The sequence below is a fragment of the Mustelus asterias genome, chromosome 21, assembly GCF_964213995.1.
Source record: "Mustelus asterias chromosome 21, sMusAst1.hap1.1, whole genome shotgun sequence".
Lineage (NCBI taxonomy): Eukaryota > Metazoa > Chordata > Chondrichthyes > Carcharhiniformes > Triakidae > Mustelus > Mustelus asterias.
Window position 1 is genome coordinate 43,786,030 of NC_135821.1, and position 17,853 is coordinate 43,803,882.

A 17,853-nucleotide genomic window follows, 5' to 3' on the forward strand; every position below is an offset into this window, starting at 1 on the left:
ATATTTGTGCTTGCAGCTTATACAGTGGCTACCAGCGAACACATTCATGTAGCTTGCATCTGAATGGATTTTGACAGAACATTTCCCATCAAGTTGTGATCTCCATGGAGTTATACCGGCAAACATGCTTTCTCTTGTCCCACTCATGTGTGCATGTGGACAGAGCCTTGAGTGTTCAGACTTCCTTCAGTGAGTTGCTCTAGGAAACGGTATCAAAGATCATAAATATCGTTTTGGAATTGCCTTCATTAGCATCAGCCTTCATCTAGACAAGAGACAGAGCTGTGCAGTTATTACTATGCAGTTTGGATTCTTTTTGGTGGTGATCATTTTAAACTCCATGGATTACACCGGCAGCCATGTCTTGAAGGGAAGGAGGCAGAGACGAAGTGAGTATTGGAGGTCGCTGTCTGTAAACGTACCTGTTTTAGCTTAAATGAACTGATCTCCGCTTGCAAAGTGAACAAAAAGAACAAACAGTTATTGCTTTGTAATACTTTTTAATCAGTTTAAAAAAAAGCAGGTTGCATTAAACCTGCCATTTTTATTTTAATTGAAGACAAGATCCAGACATGTTGGAACCTGGGGAACCTGATGGAAAAGGCTTCTAAACTATTGCTTTATCGTCTTTTGCAGCTGGTTTCAATAGAATCCAGATTAATAAAATGGAATGAAAGATCTCCTCACTGCCTGCTTTGAATAAAAGCTTACATATTTGAAAAAGCAAAGACAGGTTGATGAATTTGTGGAGAGAAGCTCTTGCATGGGAACCTGGGTTTTATAAATAGTGGTGTAGCCAAGAGGGAATGCGAGAACGACACAAGTGATTAGTTCAGCTACAGCTAGAATAGTGTGTGTCCTGTTTTCGGAACCACGTCCTTAGAAAGAATGTCAAGGCCATGGAAAAGGTGCAGAAAGGATTTACTAAGATAACACCAGCAATCCGAGACTTTAGTTAGGAGGAGAAAAATAGAGAAACTGGAACTCTCTTTGTAAAAGCGGAGAAGGTTAAGAGGAGATCTGATAGTGATTCAAAGTCAGAAGAGGTTTGCAAAGGTAAATGGAGGGTGGTGTGTGCGGGGGGGAGCTTTACCGGTCGTTGATTCAGTAACTAAAGGCCATATGTTTAATATAAATCACCAGAAGAATGAAGGGTGAGGTGAGGAGATTTTTGAACATAAACCCTGAACGTTTTAGGATGTTGAAATATGCTGCCAGAAACATTGGTAAACGCACAATCTAGAATAGCAGGAAGGTGGATACACATTGAAAAAATAAAATCAATGATATGGGAATGGAGGAATGTTACTAAATGAAGAACTGTTTCAGAGCGACATTGGTCAAAAGACTTGCCGTTTTATGATTCTTGCTCCATCGCTAGCTTTTCAACTGCTGGATGACAATCTCCCGTCAATGTTGGGTTTCAGAATACAACAAGGTAGCAATGACTGTCAGTGATGTGGTCATACAACTGTTGAACCAACTCATACCAAACTTTTCTTCACTAGTTTAATGGACAGTTTGGCCGATGGACAGTTTGGCACGGTGGCGCAGTGGTTAGCAGTGCTGCCTCACAGCACCAGCGTCCGGGATTCAATTCCCGGCTGGGGTCACTGTCTGTGTGGAGTTTGCACATTCTCCCCGTGTCTGCATGGGTTTCCTCTGGGTGCTCCGGTTTCCTCCCACATTCCAAAGATGTGCGGGTTAGGTGGATTGGCCATGCTAAATTGCCCCTTAGTGTTAGGGGGATTCGTAGGGTAAATACACGGGGTTATGGGGATAGAGCTTGGGTGGGATTGTGGTCGGTGCTGACCCGATGGGCCAAATGGCCTCATTCTGCACTGTAGAATTCTATGATTCTATGATACCACAGAGAGGAATCTGATATGAAGGTGTTAGATTCTCATTGGAAAACATCACTATCGATCATTTCTACCTTTTGTATGCAAATAGAATTTAACCATCTTCACTGAGTGTCCAATTGGCCTGAATTCAGACACAAAGGATTCCGCCATTTGCCTCATTTAGAGATTATGGAATGTTGGTGAGCATTGAAAGAGGGCGGGCCACGCTGATGCATTTATTTTTAGGTTGAGGTAAAAGTGCGTTAACTAAGACACGGTGGCCGGAATATTCCGGCTGTTCATGCTGGCAGGATTCTCGCCACAGCGAGCGGAGATTTGGCTGAGTGCCAAATTCTGCACCGGCCATGGTGGTGGGATGTGAATGGCCGGAAAATTCCGGCCGAAATAATCTGTAGAAGGAGAGAGAGGAAGCGAATCACAGTGCTTACAATACAGAAGGAGGCTATTTGGGCCCACCATATGCTTGCCTGCTCTCTGCACATGCTGATCAATTCCCCAGCCCTTTGCCTGGATCCTTAAAGTATCTTCTCTTCAGGTTCTTTATCAATTCCCTTCTGAAATCCATGAATGAATCGATCCGCACAAAGCTGCCAGGCAGTGCGTTCAAGAGCCTAACAGCTCGCTGTGTAAGAATTTTTTTCCCTTGTGCAACCGTTGGGTCTTTTGCCAATCATCTTAAATGTGGGTCCTCTGGTTCTTAACCCTTCCACCAGTGGGAACAATTTCTCTCTTCTGCTCCGTCTAAGTACCTCATCATTTCGAACACCTCAATCAAATCTCCTCCCTTCTCTAAGGAGAACAACCCCAGTCTCTCCAATGTCTCCATTGAACCAAAATCCCTCAGCCCTGGAACCATTCTTGTAAATTATTCATGGATAATGAGCAATACCTAACCTCTGAGTTGATAAGGCTGTCGCTAGATTGAAGAGTGTAACATCATAGAGTCATAGAGGTTTACAGCATGGAAACAGGCCTTTCAACCCAACTTGTCCATGCCGCCCTTTTTTTTTAACCACTAAGCTAGTCCCAATTGCCCGCATTTGGCCCATATCCCTCTATACCCATCTTACCCAGGTAACTGTCTAAACGCTTTTTAAAAGACAAAATTGTACCCGCCTCTATTACTACCTCTGGCAGCTTGTTCCAGACACTCACCACCCTCTGTAAAAATTGTCTCTCTGGACCCTTTTGTATATCTCCCCTCTCACCTTAAACCTCTGCCCTCTAGCTATAGGCTCCCCTACCTTTGGGAAAAGATGTTGACTATCTAGCTGATCTATGCCCCAGTCTACTGTAAGCAAGGACGGAGAATTTTGGCGCTCAGCCAAAACTACATTCACTGCAGCGGGACCAGAGAATCCTGCTGGTGTGAACAGCCGGAAAATTCCGGCCACAGTGTCCCAGTTAGTGAACCTAAAGTTTATTTATTATTACTCAGAAGTAGGCTTACCTTAACACTGCAGTGAAGTTACTGTGAAAATCCCCTAGTTGCCACACTCCGGTGCCTGTTTGAGTACACTGAGGGAGAATTTTGCATGGCCAATCCATCTAACCAGCACATTTTTCAGATTGTGGGAGGAAACCGGAGCACCCGGAGGAAACCCACGCAAACATGGGGAGAATGTGCAAACTCCACACAGACAGTGACCCAAGCTGGGAATCGAACCCGGGTCCCTGGCGCTGTGAGGTAGCAGTGCTAACCACTGTGCCACCGTGCCGCCCCTTTATCTTCACCTCAATCTAAAAATATACCTCCTGAATGCACCAGTGTGGCATCCCCGCTTTCTATGCTCGTCCTCAGTCACTAATGAGAACATAGTTATTAACATTTGTTCAGTTTATAAAGTATTTCTCTTAAATTGAAAGAATTAAACTCAGAAGATGCCTGAACACTTATGTCACTTTCGGAAGTGCCCAATGCGAAAAGTTGAGAAAATAGGTCGCGCAAATGTGTCAAGCGGATTTGTGCTGTTTACCAGAGAGGGATTAATGAGGAATGAAGCAGAATAGAGCACTTTTAATACCAGCCATATCTCATTCCTCAAGTTCAACTATTTTAGACGTTTGATTTTGTATCATCATGCAATATGAAGGAAAGGTTAAGATAATTTTTTCATGGTAAAGGTTATTAGAATATGGTTCAAATGCACTGCCATGAACGGCAATGTGAAGCACAGTTAGTCGCAACATTGAGCAAGGCATTAAATAAAAAGCAGCAGAAAAAAATAACAAACAGTACAAGGAAAGTGTAAACAGTTTTGATTTGGAGCTTAGACACAATTATCACTTTCCATGTTGACTATTATTGAAACTTAATAAAATGTGAATTGATTGACATAGGTGTGACTACATGTGTTTAACAAATTAAATGGTGTGATTTTGAAATCCATGTTAGTGGTGATGTCAGCGGTGTTGTTTGTTTCCACTTGTAATTGCGACAGGGGACTGTTCGCTGCTGACGTTAACACTTGGAATGTCAGGTTGTGTTTTCATGTACTTTCTTGTCCATTCTTAATTCCTTTGCACCCATTCACTGTTGTGTCATTCCCGATGCAGCTTTACCTTGTGGCTGAGGTTTTGAGAAAGCGATGCTCAAGCAGGCATCTGTGATCTTTTAAATGCCACTTTTTGAGAGGGGTGCTGCATCTCCACTTTGGCTGGCAAAAAGAGCTACTTGCCCGTGCTGCCTCTGCCCCTCGGGTCCAAAGCAAATTGGGTGCCTGGCATTTCTAAGGTTACCAGGACTGCATGCTTCATGCTACATTGTGCCACTATTTGCAGGAGGAGTGTGTTTCTGTCATCGGTGACACATTGTCCGTGTTAACGTGCTTACGGTTTCGCACTCTAGGTGCGACTCATCTGTGCTTTTCTGATGCAGCTCCAACGTTTGACAAAATTCTTCAGATGCCATTGATAAACACCAGCCTGCGACACCTCCCCGATAAAATAAAGCGAGGGGAAAAATGGGGGAGGAAAGGAGAGAGAGGGGAAGAAGTCTTTGAACCTAACAAATAAATTTGGCCAGTCAGGATTATTAGCCGCAGTAAACATAGGGTTTGGGTGAGTGCATTGGAAATATAAGGAAAAAACTGGTCCTGTACAAAGCTGCACTTAATATCTTTACTTGTTGAATGCATTAAACCTGCCAGTTCCACGCATGCAGCACATTAGTGTAATGGTTCTCCTGTCAAGCTAGCACAAGGTACAAAAAGTATGTAAGTGATTTTCCACATTATTTGAGTCAATGCAGCTGCATCGCACAACTAGGTTTTTTTAAAATTCCACTATGCAACATTGTTGATTGCCCTGATGCAAGTTTCAAAATTGAAAATGATTTTGAGGTGGGATACAGTCAGTTTTCAATTGTGGATTTGCACCACGTTATCTGTTATTCTAAAACTCATTGCTGCAATCAGTCAACATCATTTTGACAATGTTCTCTGGGCAGGAAAGACCGTATTAGATTATAGAGTATTGATCACACTTGCAGTATAACCGTCCTGGAAATTATGTGGCAATTTATATTTTGCACGAAAGATCCAGAAAAGCATCAGGTTTCCTGCTCTGGATTTAAAAAATAATGTTTTGCCAAATACTTTATCATGGAGACTGTGCCATTTTATAGAGAGTGATGGGTGCCTGGAACGCGCTGCCAGAGGATGTGGTGGAAGCAGACACATTTAAGAGGCATCTGGATGGGTACATGAATAGGGAGGCAATAGAGAGATATGGACCGAGTAAGGTCAGAAGGCTTTTTCTTTAGTTTAGTTCGGGCATCGTGATCGGCACAGGCATGGAGGGCTGAAGGGCCTGTTCCTGTGCTGTACTTTTCTTTGCTCTTATTGTTCTTTAATCATATAATCCCTACTGTGCTGAAGGAGACGATTCGGCCCATCGAGTCTGCGCCGACCACAATCCCACCCAGGCCCTATCTCCATAACCCCATGCATTTACCTTAGCTAGTCCCCCTGACAATAAGGGGCAGTTTAGCATGGCCAGTCGTCCTATCCTGCACATCTTTGGACTGTGGGGAGAAACCGGAGCATCCGGAGGAAACCCACGCAGACACGGCGAATGTGCAAACTCCACACAGACAGTGACCCCAGCCGGGAATTGAACCTGGGTCCCTGGCGTTGTGAGGCAGCAGTGCTAACCTCTGTGCCACCATGCTACCCAAGGTCAGCCTCCTTTGAATGCCCCCTTCATTTTTTGTCCCTATCATTTATCCCAATGCATGTTATAATTTTTGGTCCTTGAGTAACATTTCGTAAACAAATTTACTGTGATGGGTTTTACTGAATCTGCATTATGAAGCAACTGATGCTTATAACTTCAATCTAGATTGAGTGCCCGTGATTAATCAGGAGCAAATTCCCTCTCAAATGACGCTTGAGTGAATTTTGCTTTCTACAGTGGAACTGCATTTTGTATTTTCTTTACTGAATACAGTTCCTTGAAGATAAGTTTTTGTATTTGTACTAATTGGAGATGGAAATTAGTTGTGTCCTGCTTTCGGGTCCATGAACACACAGTGCCCTCAGTCTACCAACCAGAGTCCAAAGGAAAAATGTTTATGCCTGGGATTCATTTGCTTAATGAGGATGAACAGGCTGGTTTATTTTCCCTTGAAGGCTGGGCGGTGACAGAACAGGCACCTTTGAAATGATGTAAGGTTTGATAGAGTAGCCAAAAGAGGGCTGGGGTCAGGAACCAGGCACGGGGAGCTAGTTCCCATTCCCAAACTTGCTGGAGACACATTCACTGGAATCTACGAAGCTGAAGCCAATTAAAGGCCAATGTGCAGAAGTAAAGACCGCAGGAAGGCTCCCCATGCCGTGCTGGAGGGCCCCAGCGGAGGCTGTGATTGGGATTCCAACTGGCTAGGCTGGGAGCTGTCAATCTTTAGATGGAGGGAGGGAGGAGGGAGAAAGCCAGATATGTTTATCTTACAGTTTCGAAAGCCACAGCTGCTGCGCCATGATCCTCGAGGGTCAACCTCACTGAAGGATGGTCATTGCATGCAGCCATGGCCTGGCAACTGTCACGGTCAGGGTTGAGTTCATTATTCCATCCCGCCCCAGCTCACTTCCCACCCTCAGCCCACCATGTTGGCCTGCGTTGCTGACTCAGAATATGGGACGTTAATTCCAAAGCCAAGATGGCGCCGAAGCGAGGCGACTTCTTGCAAGCTGTGCCCAGCACACCTTCTAATTCTATCTTTTACTCTCGTTTGACGCTTCTAAACTTTCATTCTAACTCTTTTAATCTCTTTAACAATGCTTTAATTCAACTTCGTACACCCTAGCTATGACTGTAACACTACATTCTGCACTCTCTCATTTCCTTCTCTATGAATGGTATGTTTTGTCTGTATAGCGCGCAAGAAACAATACTTTTCACTGTAAATACATGTGACAATAGTTAATTAAATCAAATCAAATTAACAGGTCCCGTAGTTATCAATAATTGGCCTGAACTGCACATGCTCTGGAAAATGGAGGGCAGTCAATTAAACCCTGTGCTGCCCTAACTGGAAGTGACTCGAATCTCAACAGTGGAAGCGAACCAGTGGGTGCCAGCTATGCCAGTTACACCTGCCCACCTCTGATCTGGACTTCGCATTCATGTTAAAATTTCCAGCTGGAGAGTGTGTTTCTACCTGTGGGAAGAGTAAAGCTGGAAACCGTTGTTATCAAATAGTCATCAATGACATCAAACAAGGAATTCAAAAGAGATTCCTCATCGATGGAACGATGAGAATGTAGAACTCGCAACCACAGGGAGCAATTGAGGCGAATAATGTAAATGCAGCTGAGGGGAGCTTGATAAGCATAAGAGGAAGAAATAAATACGTTTTTAAAAAAGTTTATTTATTATTGTCACAAGTAGGCTTACGTTCACACTGCAATTAAGTTATTGTGAAAATCCCCGAGTTGCCACATTCCGGCACCTGTTCGGGTACACTGAGGGAGAATTTAGCACGGCCAATGCACCTAACCAGCACGTCTTTCGGATTGTGGGAGGAAACCGAAGCACCCGGAGGAAACCCACGCAGACACGGGGAGAACGCGCAGACTCTGCACAGACAGTAACCCGGCCGGGAATCAAACCTGGGGTCCCTGGCACTGTGAGGCAGCAGCGCTAACCATTGTGCCACCGTGCCACCGAAGTAAACAATCATCATGAGAGTTGGATGAGGAATGATGAGAGGAGGCTTGGATGGTGCTTAAACACCAGCAGAGACTAGTTAGACTGAGTGCCCTGTTTCTGTCCTGTAAATTCTATGTATTATGGATGAGCTGCCTGTCACCTCTACAAGCAACTTGCCTCTTTTACAATGTTGAACACTGGGTCACATTAGAATCTTTACATTGTACCAATGTATAATTCACATCTCCTCCAAAGACAGGCTGGTTGCATATTCCTAGCAAATTGTGATGCATTTTTGGGCTAAAAAGTGAACTTATTTAGCTATGAAGGATGAATGAAGGAAATAGTATAATATAGTGAAATATATATGTTCCACCAACCTCCTTGCTGCATCTAAAGATGCCACTTCCGCTTTTTCTCTGCACATAATTATTAAAATATAGACTCACTTCATATCCTGTTGAATGGAATACAGTTTCAGATTTAACTCTGCTCTCTTCCTGGCTGACCCTGGAACTTTCAAAACACATTTGTGCAGCTGTTAGCTGAAAGGTTGATACAGTGCCTGAAACTGGCTGTAGACAGACTTGTCAGAGTGGCTCACCAGGTAGCACTCTGAGTCAGCAAGTTGTGGTTCATGTTCCACTCCTGAGAGTTTAAATACAAAATTTCAGATTGACGTTCCAGCGGGTTACTGGGGGGGTTGTCATCTTTTGGATGAGATGTTAAACTGTTCTCTCAAGTAAGAATAGCAAGATCCCATGGCAGTATTTCAAAAAGAGAGCAGGTGAGTTATTCCTGATGTCCTGGCAAATATTGATCCCTCAGTCAACAGCACTTGCTGTTTGGGGAAGCTTGCAGTATGCAAATTGCCTGTTTTGCCTACTTTACGACAGCAACCACACTTCAAATTGGATTGAATTAAGACCATAGAGCCTGTTGAGCTGCCTTCTTCATGGCTTATCTTGGATTTCAACTCTGCTCCCCATCCATTTCCCATATCCTTTGAATCACTGAGTCATGCCCAGTAATAAGAATGCCATATTTGTACATTAGACAAGGGCTGTGCTTGTATGGGACTGTCCTTATTTATGTAAAAATGGGACTGATAAACTATTAAGATGGCTGCCAAGGGGGGTGAGATGACCTGTGCGACCTCAACCCAGACAGTCAAGCTTCTGAAAACTGGGAAATCAGAGTTTCTGGGGGCTTGGTCTTTGCACATGGCTGTCATTGTATGAAACCTACTCCAAAACACAGAGTCAATGGACTTCTCGGCTCTGCCTCCAGGGTTGCGACATAAAGGAAAGCTGATAAGACTAGTTATCTATAAGTTGAGTGAAAGACCATCTATGGTGTATCAATGGCTGTTGACCATGAGACTGAAACTGGTACTCTGATACTGAAATTCCTTTATCCCAAAGCTCAGATGAGATCTCAGGGCGATCTTCAGAGTAGCACTGACATGGGAACAGCTGCAGAGAAAGACTATGCCACCTTTGCCTACTTCAAACCAAGAGGCTTAAAAATGTTTTTTAAAAACCTCCTAGGCTGATTCCGATTCTGAATTCATCTGAAAAGAAATTGGATCTCCTGACACAGCAACCATCAGTGCCCTACTTTATGATCTTCTGAACAGTCTTCTCTTTGAAGGAACCCTACAACAAGCCAAATCTGAGCTAGTATTACTATAATTAAAGAGTGGGAAGTATCTTCCTTCTTCATTGGACTCACAAAGACTTGTGAACCATTTACTATTCTTTTGATTTATTCCTGTTGAAGTGCACTATCTTCTTTAATTGTCTCTTTCTGTAGTGTGTGGTGTGTGTGACTGACATACTGTTTAGGTCTTTCAGGGTGAACACTGTGTGTGAATAATCCTCTTTATTTATGCCCTTCCCAACTCAATTGCTCATCTTTCAGCCTCCCAGTTGGCGAGCTCCCTCCCAATTGCTGATCTTTCCTTTTCCAATTACTGCCCTCCACCCACCACCTAACCCCGCGCAAACATCCACTTTTCCGAACCCATCCCCCACCCCCGATTACCCTGCCCACAATTGCCAGAGTCCATCCTCTAAGGGATTCAATGTCACCTCTTGTTCATTGACCAGACTGTTAATTTGGCTGGATTGTGAACAGAAAGAAGAGCTCCCAAGACTATGCAAACAAGGTCTAGTTGTTCAAATGAGACCTCTGTGACCTGCTTGTGCCAACTTCTTCAGCTATTTTTTAACCTTCACCCAATACCTCTGCTCCTTCTTGTAACTATTGGGGCCCAATATATCTGCAAAACAAAATTAAAAGTGACGCATGTAATCGGCACTGTAATGCCGCCCACATTTTTCTGTCGCATTTTTCCTTTATAGATTTTAAAAAGCCTCTTTTTATGAAACACTTGCGCACTAACCCAGTTTTTGGTAATATTTTGAAAGTTATGCATTTAGCATGTCTCTCCTTCAGTAATGACGTTATTATTATTAAAAAAAGTGATCTTTGATTCACTAAATTCAAATTAAAAATATACTTGCATTTTGAATCATTTATCATTCAATCAGATTTGCTTATGCAGTCTAACTAAAGCCTACACAAGTTTTGGGTAGTGAACTTTGGAGATTAAAGCAGAGGTAGTGAGCAAATGGTGGTAGCATGCAGTGCAAGGTAAATTTTCCATCATTTATGACAAGGACAATAACTCCCACCTAAAGAAGATAACCATACTTTCCTGAACTAATGGGCTGGCAAAGCCCCAAAGTTACATTTCTGCATTCCTGTGCTAAAGCCACAAATCCCATAATGATTTTTTCATATTTATAGAATCAAGTCTTTATGTAAAATTACTGGGCTTGTATTTGTGTAAAGTTTTTAAAATACCTTTTTAAAATAACCAGTAAATCATGTTGGCATGATTGCGAGGCAGCTGGCTGCGAAGGGTTTGTTGACTTTATTGAGATGTCAGTTACCCATGAGTATCATCACAGGCCAGTGCCAGAGGAGCGACTGCCACCTTCATCATGGCCACATGGTTGGCTGACAGCTCCAGGTGATTAATTTCAGGGAGAATTCCAATAGAGAAGGAGCAATGTGACATTTTTAAGTGCAGGCATTTCAGTGCGGACTAGCCTTTATGACACCGCGTGGGCAAAGCGGTAAATGTAACGCTGTGCTTCAAAATCCTTTTCAATTGTTGCCTCGAATTAAGGTAGTTGCGAGCGTGGAAATGGAGCCTCAGGTTTGACCAATTATTGAGCTTCAGCTGGCTGTCGCCCAGTGAGACCCACCGCACGCTAAAAATGACAGCTCCAGTAAGATGCATTACTGGGCTGAAAATCTTTTCTCTCTAATTACATGTGGAGTAATGGGACAAAGTGTACGGTTTTAAAGTGGCGTTCTCAAGGAATGTCCTGAACCACCCAAGGTCAGACACTGATGCCTGATGAATTGTGTGTCATTGATGCATCACCCCTTTCAACCTTAATGGTTAACAACTGTGTCTGTATTGTGGGTTTTATCAAATCACGATCAGTTTGTTACTTTGGAACAACAGGATTGGCATACGTGAAGATACAGTAAGAAGTCTCACAACACCAGGGTAAAGTCCAACAGATTTACTTGGGATAATAAGCTTTCGGAGGGCTTACCTGAGGAAGGAGCAGCGCTCCGAAAGCTCGTGACTCCAAATAAACCTGTTGGATTTTAACCTGGCGTTGTGAGACTTCTTACCTTGCCCACCCCAGTCCAACGCTGGCATTCCACACTATGTGAAGATAGTTGGCAGTTTTTAGTGAGGAAATAAGGTTTGTTAGCAATTGTACAACCAACTGCATCAATAAAGGGAAATTAACTTTTTAAGGAACAGTGCAGGCATGAATAATCAAATTTTAAATATTTTTCAATTTGTGGATTCTAGAAATTAATAAGGTGGCATGGTAGCACAGTGGTTAGCACTGCTGCCTCACAGGGACCCGAGTTCGATTCCCGGCTTGGGAGACTGTCTGCGCGGAGTCTGCACGTTCTCCCTGTGTCTCCATGGGTCTCCTCCGGGAGTTCCGGTTTCCTCCCACGGTCCGAAAGACGTGCTGGTTAGGTGCATTGGCCATGCTAAATTCTCCCTCAGTGTACCTGAACAGACGTCAGAGTGTGGCGACTAGGGGATTTTCACAATAACTTCATTGCAATGTTAATGTAAGCTGCCTTGCAACAATAATAGATAAACTTTAACTTAATTTGCCATTTGCAAGGTTTATCAATTAATTTAATAAGTCTGGAGAATTTCTCCACTGCAAATTACTAACTGGAATACTGTTAACAAAATCGATTTTCAAAGAAGGTTTAACTGATTTCAATAACACACAAGGCAGTGTTACCAACAATGTACAGTTACCATTAATACAAAGACAGTTCTGCAGTTGCCTTACTAGGTTCATTATGATTGGGTTATTTATTGATTAGCTTAGCTAATAAACGGACAGTTTATTTGAATGCTATTAAGAAATAGAGATAGTTTAAATAATTTATATTTGTATTGTGTTTTTTAGAAATAGGTTACAATTTTAAGTATAAGCTTAATTTGTATTTGTGTGCTAAGAAGGGGTTAAAACTTCAGTTTACCTTCATGTTAAACACAGGTGCCTGCATGTCTATAGTTTAGTTTCACTTTAAACTTTGCCTGTATGGCCAAAAAGGGTTTATGAAGTAAAAGCAATTACAGGCTTTTAATAAAACTAAGCACTTGATTAGCAATCAGAACCTTGCACTGAAAAGCAGTAGCAGTTGTTTGCAGTCAGTTCACCCACAAGAAAGGCATTTTTCACGGAAACTGTCAGTACAGGCGCAACAATAAAGGGGCAGAAAGCAAACCCCATCTGCAACATCAGACCCCAGTTGGGGTCTGATGTTGCAGATGTATAGAACGTTGGTTCGGCCGCATCTGGAATACTGCGTCCAGTTCTGGTCGCCACACTACCAGAAGGACATGGAGGCTTTGGAGAGAGTACAGAGGAGGTTTACCAGGATGTTGCCTGGTATGGAGGGGCTTAGTTATGAGGAGAGATTGGGTAAACTGGGGTTGTTCTCCCTGGAAAGACGGAGGATGAGGGGAGACTTAATAGAGGTGTATAAAATTATGAAAGGCATAGATAGGGTGAACGGTGGGAAACTTTTCCCCAGGTCGGTGGTGACGTTCAAGAGGGGTCATAGGTTCAAGGTGAAGGGGGGGAGGTTTAACACAGATATCAGACGGACATATTTTACACAGAGGGTGGTGGGGGCCTGGAATGCGCTGCCAGGCAAGGTGGTGGAGGCGGACACACTGGGAACGTTTAAGACTTATCTAGACAGCCATATGAACGGAGTGGGAATGGAGGGATACAAAAGAATGGTCTAGTTTGGACCAGGGAGCGGCGCGGGCTTGGAGGGCCGAAGGGCCTGTTCCTGTGCTGTATTGTTCTTTGAATGAAAAGAGGAGTCCCAGGAAGACCGAAATTAAAGATACAAAGAACCAAAATCTGAACAAGGTACTGTTCACTGAAGTTAAAGGAGCAGAGAGAAAGAGACTCCAAGTTTATGACAGAGCTGCGAGGTACAGACATGGAGAAGTTGGCTAGCGAGAAGCCAGACACTAAAGTAATTCTATAATTGGTGACACCTTAATACAGCCTGTAAAACAGTAGTGTTCTGTTGGTGTGGCTGGTTATCTGAGATATTATGTGGCAGCTTGAATACACTTGGTGTTCCAAATACCAAAAAGAGAGGTTGAAATCCTGGATGTGGATCCTTGGCGAAGGCATCGAGAGAAAACCTTTGCCAGAATTTTCTGACCAGCAGGATCTTCCAGTCCCACCAATGGCACACCCCAGCCGCAGGTTTCCCAGTGGCAAAGGTTGCATTCAATGGGAAACCCTGTTAACAATGGCGGGACCAGAAGATTCTACTGCTGGCCAATGGTGGGTCACCTCCACTGCTGCAGAACGCACAATGTGTTGTGGGAAAACTCTGTGCCTTGTGTAGAAGAATGTGTTCTTCAAGAGTGGTGTTCGGAAACCCTCATCTGAAAGTCAGAGTTCCAGTGAGACCAGTCGGCTCACAGTGTAACAAGCATATAAGGGGATTTGAAGAGAAATCCACAGAAGTTGTTTTGGGCAGTCACTTGGTTTCAGAGTGTGGCGTGTCTGACCACATTTTACCCAGTTGTTTACACGGCCTGTGTACTTAATGAAAACATTAGCGTATAAGATAGAGTTTGTAACTTGTGTTATCCTTACAATTCTGTATACATGTGTAACGATATTGGCAGGGTGACGGTGCAGTGTATTGTCATTAATCTTTTCTTGTTTAATATCGGTTTTATTATTTTGTTAAAAGTTATTCATCACTCCTGTGACTGTTCATCCACATCTCTATAAACAAAAAATAAAAGTTAGGATCTGCTGAGCCGGAGTTCTATCCTGGGACCTCACTACTGGCTTTCGGAGCGCTGCCTCTTTATCAGGTGAGTGAAGGGGCAGCGCTCCAAAAGCTAGTGGCTTGTGCTACCAAATAAAGCTGTTGGACTTTAACCTGGTGTTGTGAGACTTCTTACTGTGTTTACCCCAGTCCAACGCCGGCATCGCCACATCATGACCTCACTGCTGTCCAATAGTAGTAACATTAGCTGGGATTGCAACAATGTTCAATCAGTAATAGCAGTGAAGTAAATAATAGCCCAAAGTCATCTGAAGCTTTTGGCATATTTACTGATGGATTTTCTATGAAATATCTGATTATTTATATCCCTGTGATAATCTGTTTGCAATCCAATGAAACAGTGATTGGATGCATAAAAATCAACAGAGAATTAATGTTACCCTAATTAAAACATACTAAAAACCTTAACTCATTATGTAGTGAAATCGTAAAAAACAAAATAAGTTCTCTGTCAGGGCAGTGGTCAAGAGCTTTCTGAAAGCTATCCACATACAGGTATTGCACTTTTATCTGTTAACTATTCTTCATATTCTTTCATCAAGGGGCGGCACGGTGGCACAGTGGTTAGCACTGCTGCCTCACAGCACCAGGTACCTGGGTTCGGTTCCCGGTTTGGGTCACTGTCTGTGTGGAGTCTGCATGTTCTCCCCGTGTCTGCATGGGTTTCCTCTGGGTGCTCTGGTTTCCTCCCACAGTCCAAAAGACGTGCTGGTTAGGTGCAATGGCCATGCTAAATTCTCCCTCAGTGTACCCGGACAGGCCCTGGAGTGTGGGATTTTCACAATTACTTCATTGCGCTGTTAGTGTAAGCCTACTTGTGACACTAATAAATAAAGTTTAAAACTTTAAACAAATTTTAGCCATGCAGCTTGTCTACTTTATAAAAATAAAACTAGGAGGCATTTGTTGATATAGGCATATATCTATCTCCCTGTCTGTCTTTCTGTTTATCTATCTATGGTAGGAAATTCATTGGGATGCAGTACTGAACTGTACAGACCACACAATTCTCAGATTTGATCCCCTGTTTATGCAGAGTTAAGCAATCCTAGGCTGCTGTTGATATCATAGCTCATTTAGGCATTGTGCCCCAAGGCTGGGGAGGGGAAAGATTAGCAAGACTCCTCACTCTTTGATTTGTAGCAGTAGACTACTGCTGAAAAAGACCAGGTGTTGATGCGAAGTGAAGAAATTCTGAGACATAGCTCTGATGAACTGCTTCTCCCCCTCCACCGTGATCAAATGGCTTAAGGCTCACCGTCTGGCTTTGCGTATGAATTACGACCACTCGGGTTGAGATAGCTGAATTGTTGACACCCGCAGAACTCATCGCTAACATGAGTCACTGCCTTCAGTGCCGAAAGTAAAATACTGAGGGAGAGAAATGAGATTGATGTGATATAGAAAAGGCAACTCCAAAATAACTGTATGTAGGCTATTATAGGTTAGTTGCTAAGAAGTTTTTCAAAACAGGGCTCCAGTTTCATTAGACTCTGTCACCATTAGTGATAGATGCATAATTGATATATGATCTAAACAGTTTTACTAACAGTTCTTGCCATAGTAAGAAGTCTCACAACACCAGATTGAAGTCCAGGTTTATTTGGAATCACGAGCTTTTGGAGCGCTGCTCCTTCATCAGGTCACTCACCTTCAGTGTTGGACTTTAACCTGGTGTTGTGAGACTTCTTATTGTGCCTATTCCAGTTCAACTCCGGCATCTCCATATCACAGTTCTTACGATATTTGTTCTGGTGGATTGCGTTATGTGCATAGAACTGGTTCCAGAAACATTTAACTAGAATCAATGTAACCTGTTATAGGGAGAAATATAGTGGCTGGGCCCACTTAACCACAGGAGTGGCCCAATGTCCAACTGGGGATGGGATGTCAATTAGACTCACTAATAGCCAATTGACGTCCCTGAGCCCACTGCAATTTAGAGTGGCCCAGGGAGTAAATAAAGGGTCTCCATGTGACTTCCGCATCCTCTGAAGGCTGCCTGGCAAACCGTGTCAGCAGTCTCCTGGGGCAGGTCCCTCATTCTCAAGCAGCAGAAGGGGAGGAAGGTGATGGAACCTTGAAAACTACTCCCACACCTTGATTTCAACACATCTGTCCACTTATAGAAACACACACGCTTTTAAAACCTGGGCTCAACCCATGTCCTTGTTCTGCCTCTTGTACACCCTTCTGGTGCTGCAGTCACTTCATTCATATTTTGAAATATATATAATTGAGTAACCGAATTCTTACATACAAACTCTATCTGAACAAAAACTATTGACTGGGCTAAGATATTTGAGTTACTGGTCTGACAACACTTATCCATCGCCAATGCCTTTTCATCATCCTCATTTGAGGAAGCAAAGTCTAAGTGATAATTAAATTAAAACTGTAGATATTCAGCAACTTACATGATGCATATAAGGGGAAGGGTAGATTGTTGACTTCAAAGCCTCGGCAAGATGACCCCAACCCTTAAAACCCATTTTTAAGTCTGTCACTTACAACTGTGGTGATATCTCATTCAACTCATGACTCAACCAACATGATATAACATTCATGGATTGAAATAGTATTTAGATATTAGTATTTAAAATCTCAACATGCACAAGAATACGTCAAAAAATAACACTGATTAAAAACACAGTCAGCTGATCACTTGCGCCTTTTAATTTAAGTACAATTCGATCGAAAACGACATAGAGAATCATGGAATTCTAAACGCAAATTGCATTTGGTGCAGCTCTGGTTTCCATGATTTTCTTTGCGCTCGTTTTAAAAACATCTCGCAAGGAGAAGGCCCCACCCACAGAATTGGCCTCACACCCAGAGTGATTTAATCACCATTGGGAGTTTCTGCTAAGTTACAGGTCTTTAGGGAGAATTTACACATTAATATGGTTTTCTTTGGGCACAAGAGCACTGAAAAATCCATTTTAAAAGCTTTTGTATGTGGTTCTTGGTTTAGTTCATTGGGAAACCGATTAACGTAGACCTATATAACCAGCAAATAGTTTTATATAGTGGTTTAAAGTGACTTTTGATAATTTAAAAGTTGCTTGCTCAGAGGCAGTGTTTGGCGTTTCAAATGCCTATCTTTATGATCATCTTATTTTCAGCTCTTTTAGTCAAACATCATGATTAATTTACGAAGAAAACTTTTTAAAGTGCATTAACGTTTTTCAATGCTGCCCAGTTGCACCGACTCATAAAGTATTCAGTAATTTGCAAATGGGCCTAAACAGAAATTGGGGAGTAAAATTGGGGTGGCACGGGGGCACAGTGGTTAGCACTGCTGCCTCGCAGCTCCAGGAACCTGGGTTTGATTCCCGGTTTGGGTCACTGTCTGTGTGAAGTCTGCACGTTCTCC

The 17,853-nt window shown here is 42.9% G+C and overlaps 1 protein-coding gene across 2 annotated transcripts in view; it reads left to right on the forward strand.

Annotated features, from left to right (window-relative positions):
• LOC144509233 (R-spondin-1-like) overlaps nucleotides 1-17,853 on the forward strand; it is a 385,657-nt gene that overhangs the window by 195,290 nt on the left and 172,514 nt on the right. For both annotated transcript variants that reach the window (XM_078237788.1, XM_078237786.1), the window contains one exon: nucleotides 17-389. In XM_078237788.1, coding sequence (XP_078093914.1) covers nucleotides 299-389 — 91 coding nt within the window. In that variant the 5' untranslated portion in view covers nucleotides 17-298. The remainder of the gene's footprint in view (nucleotides 1-16; nucleotides 390-17,853) is intronic.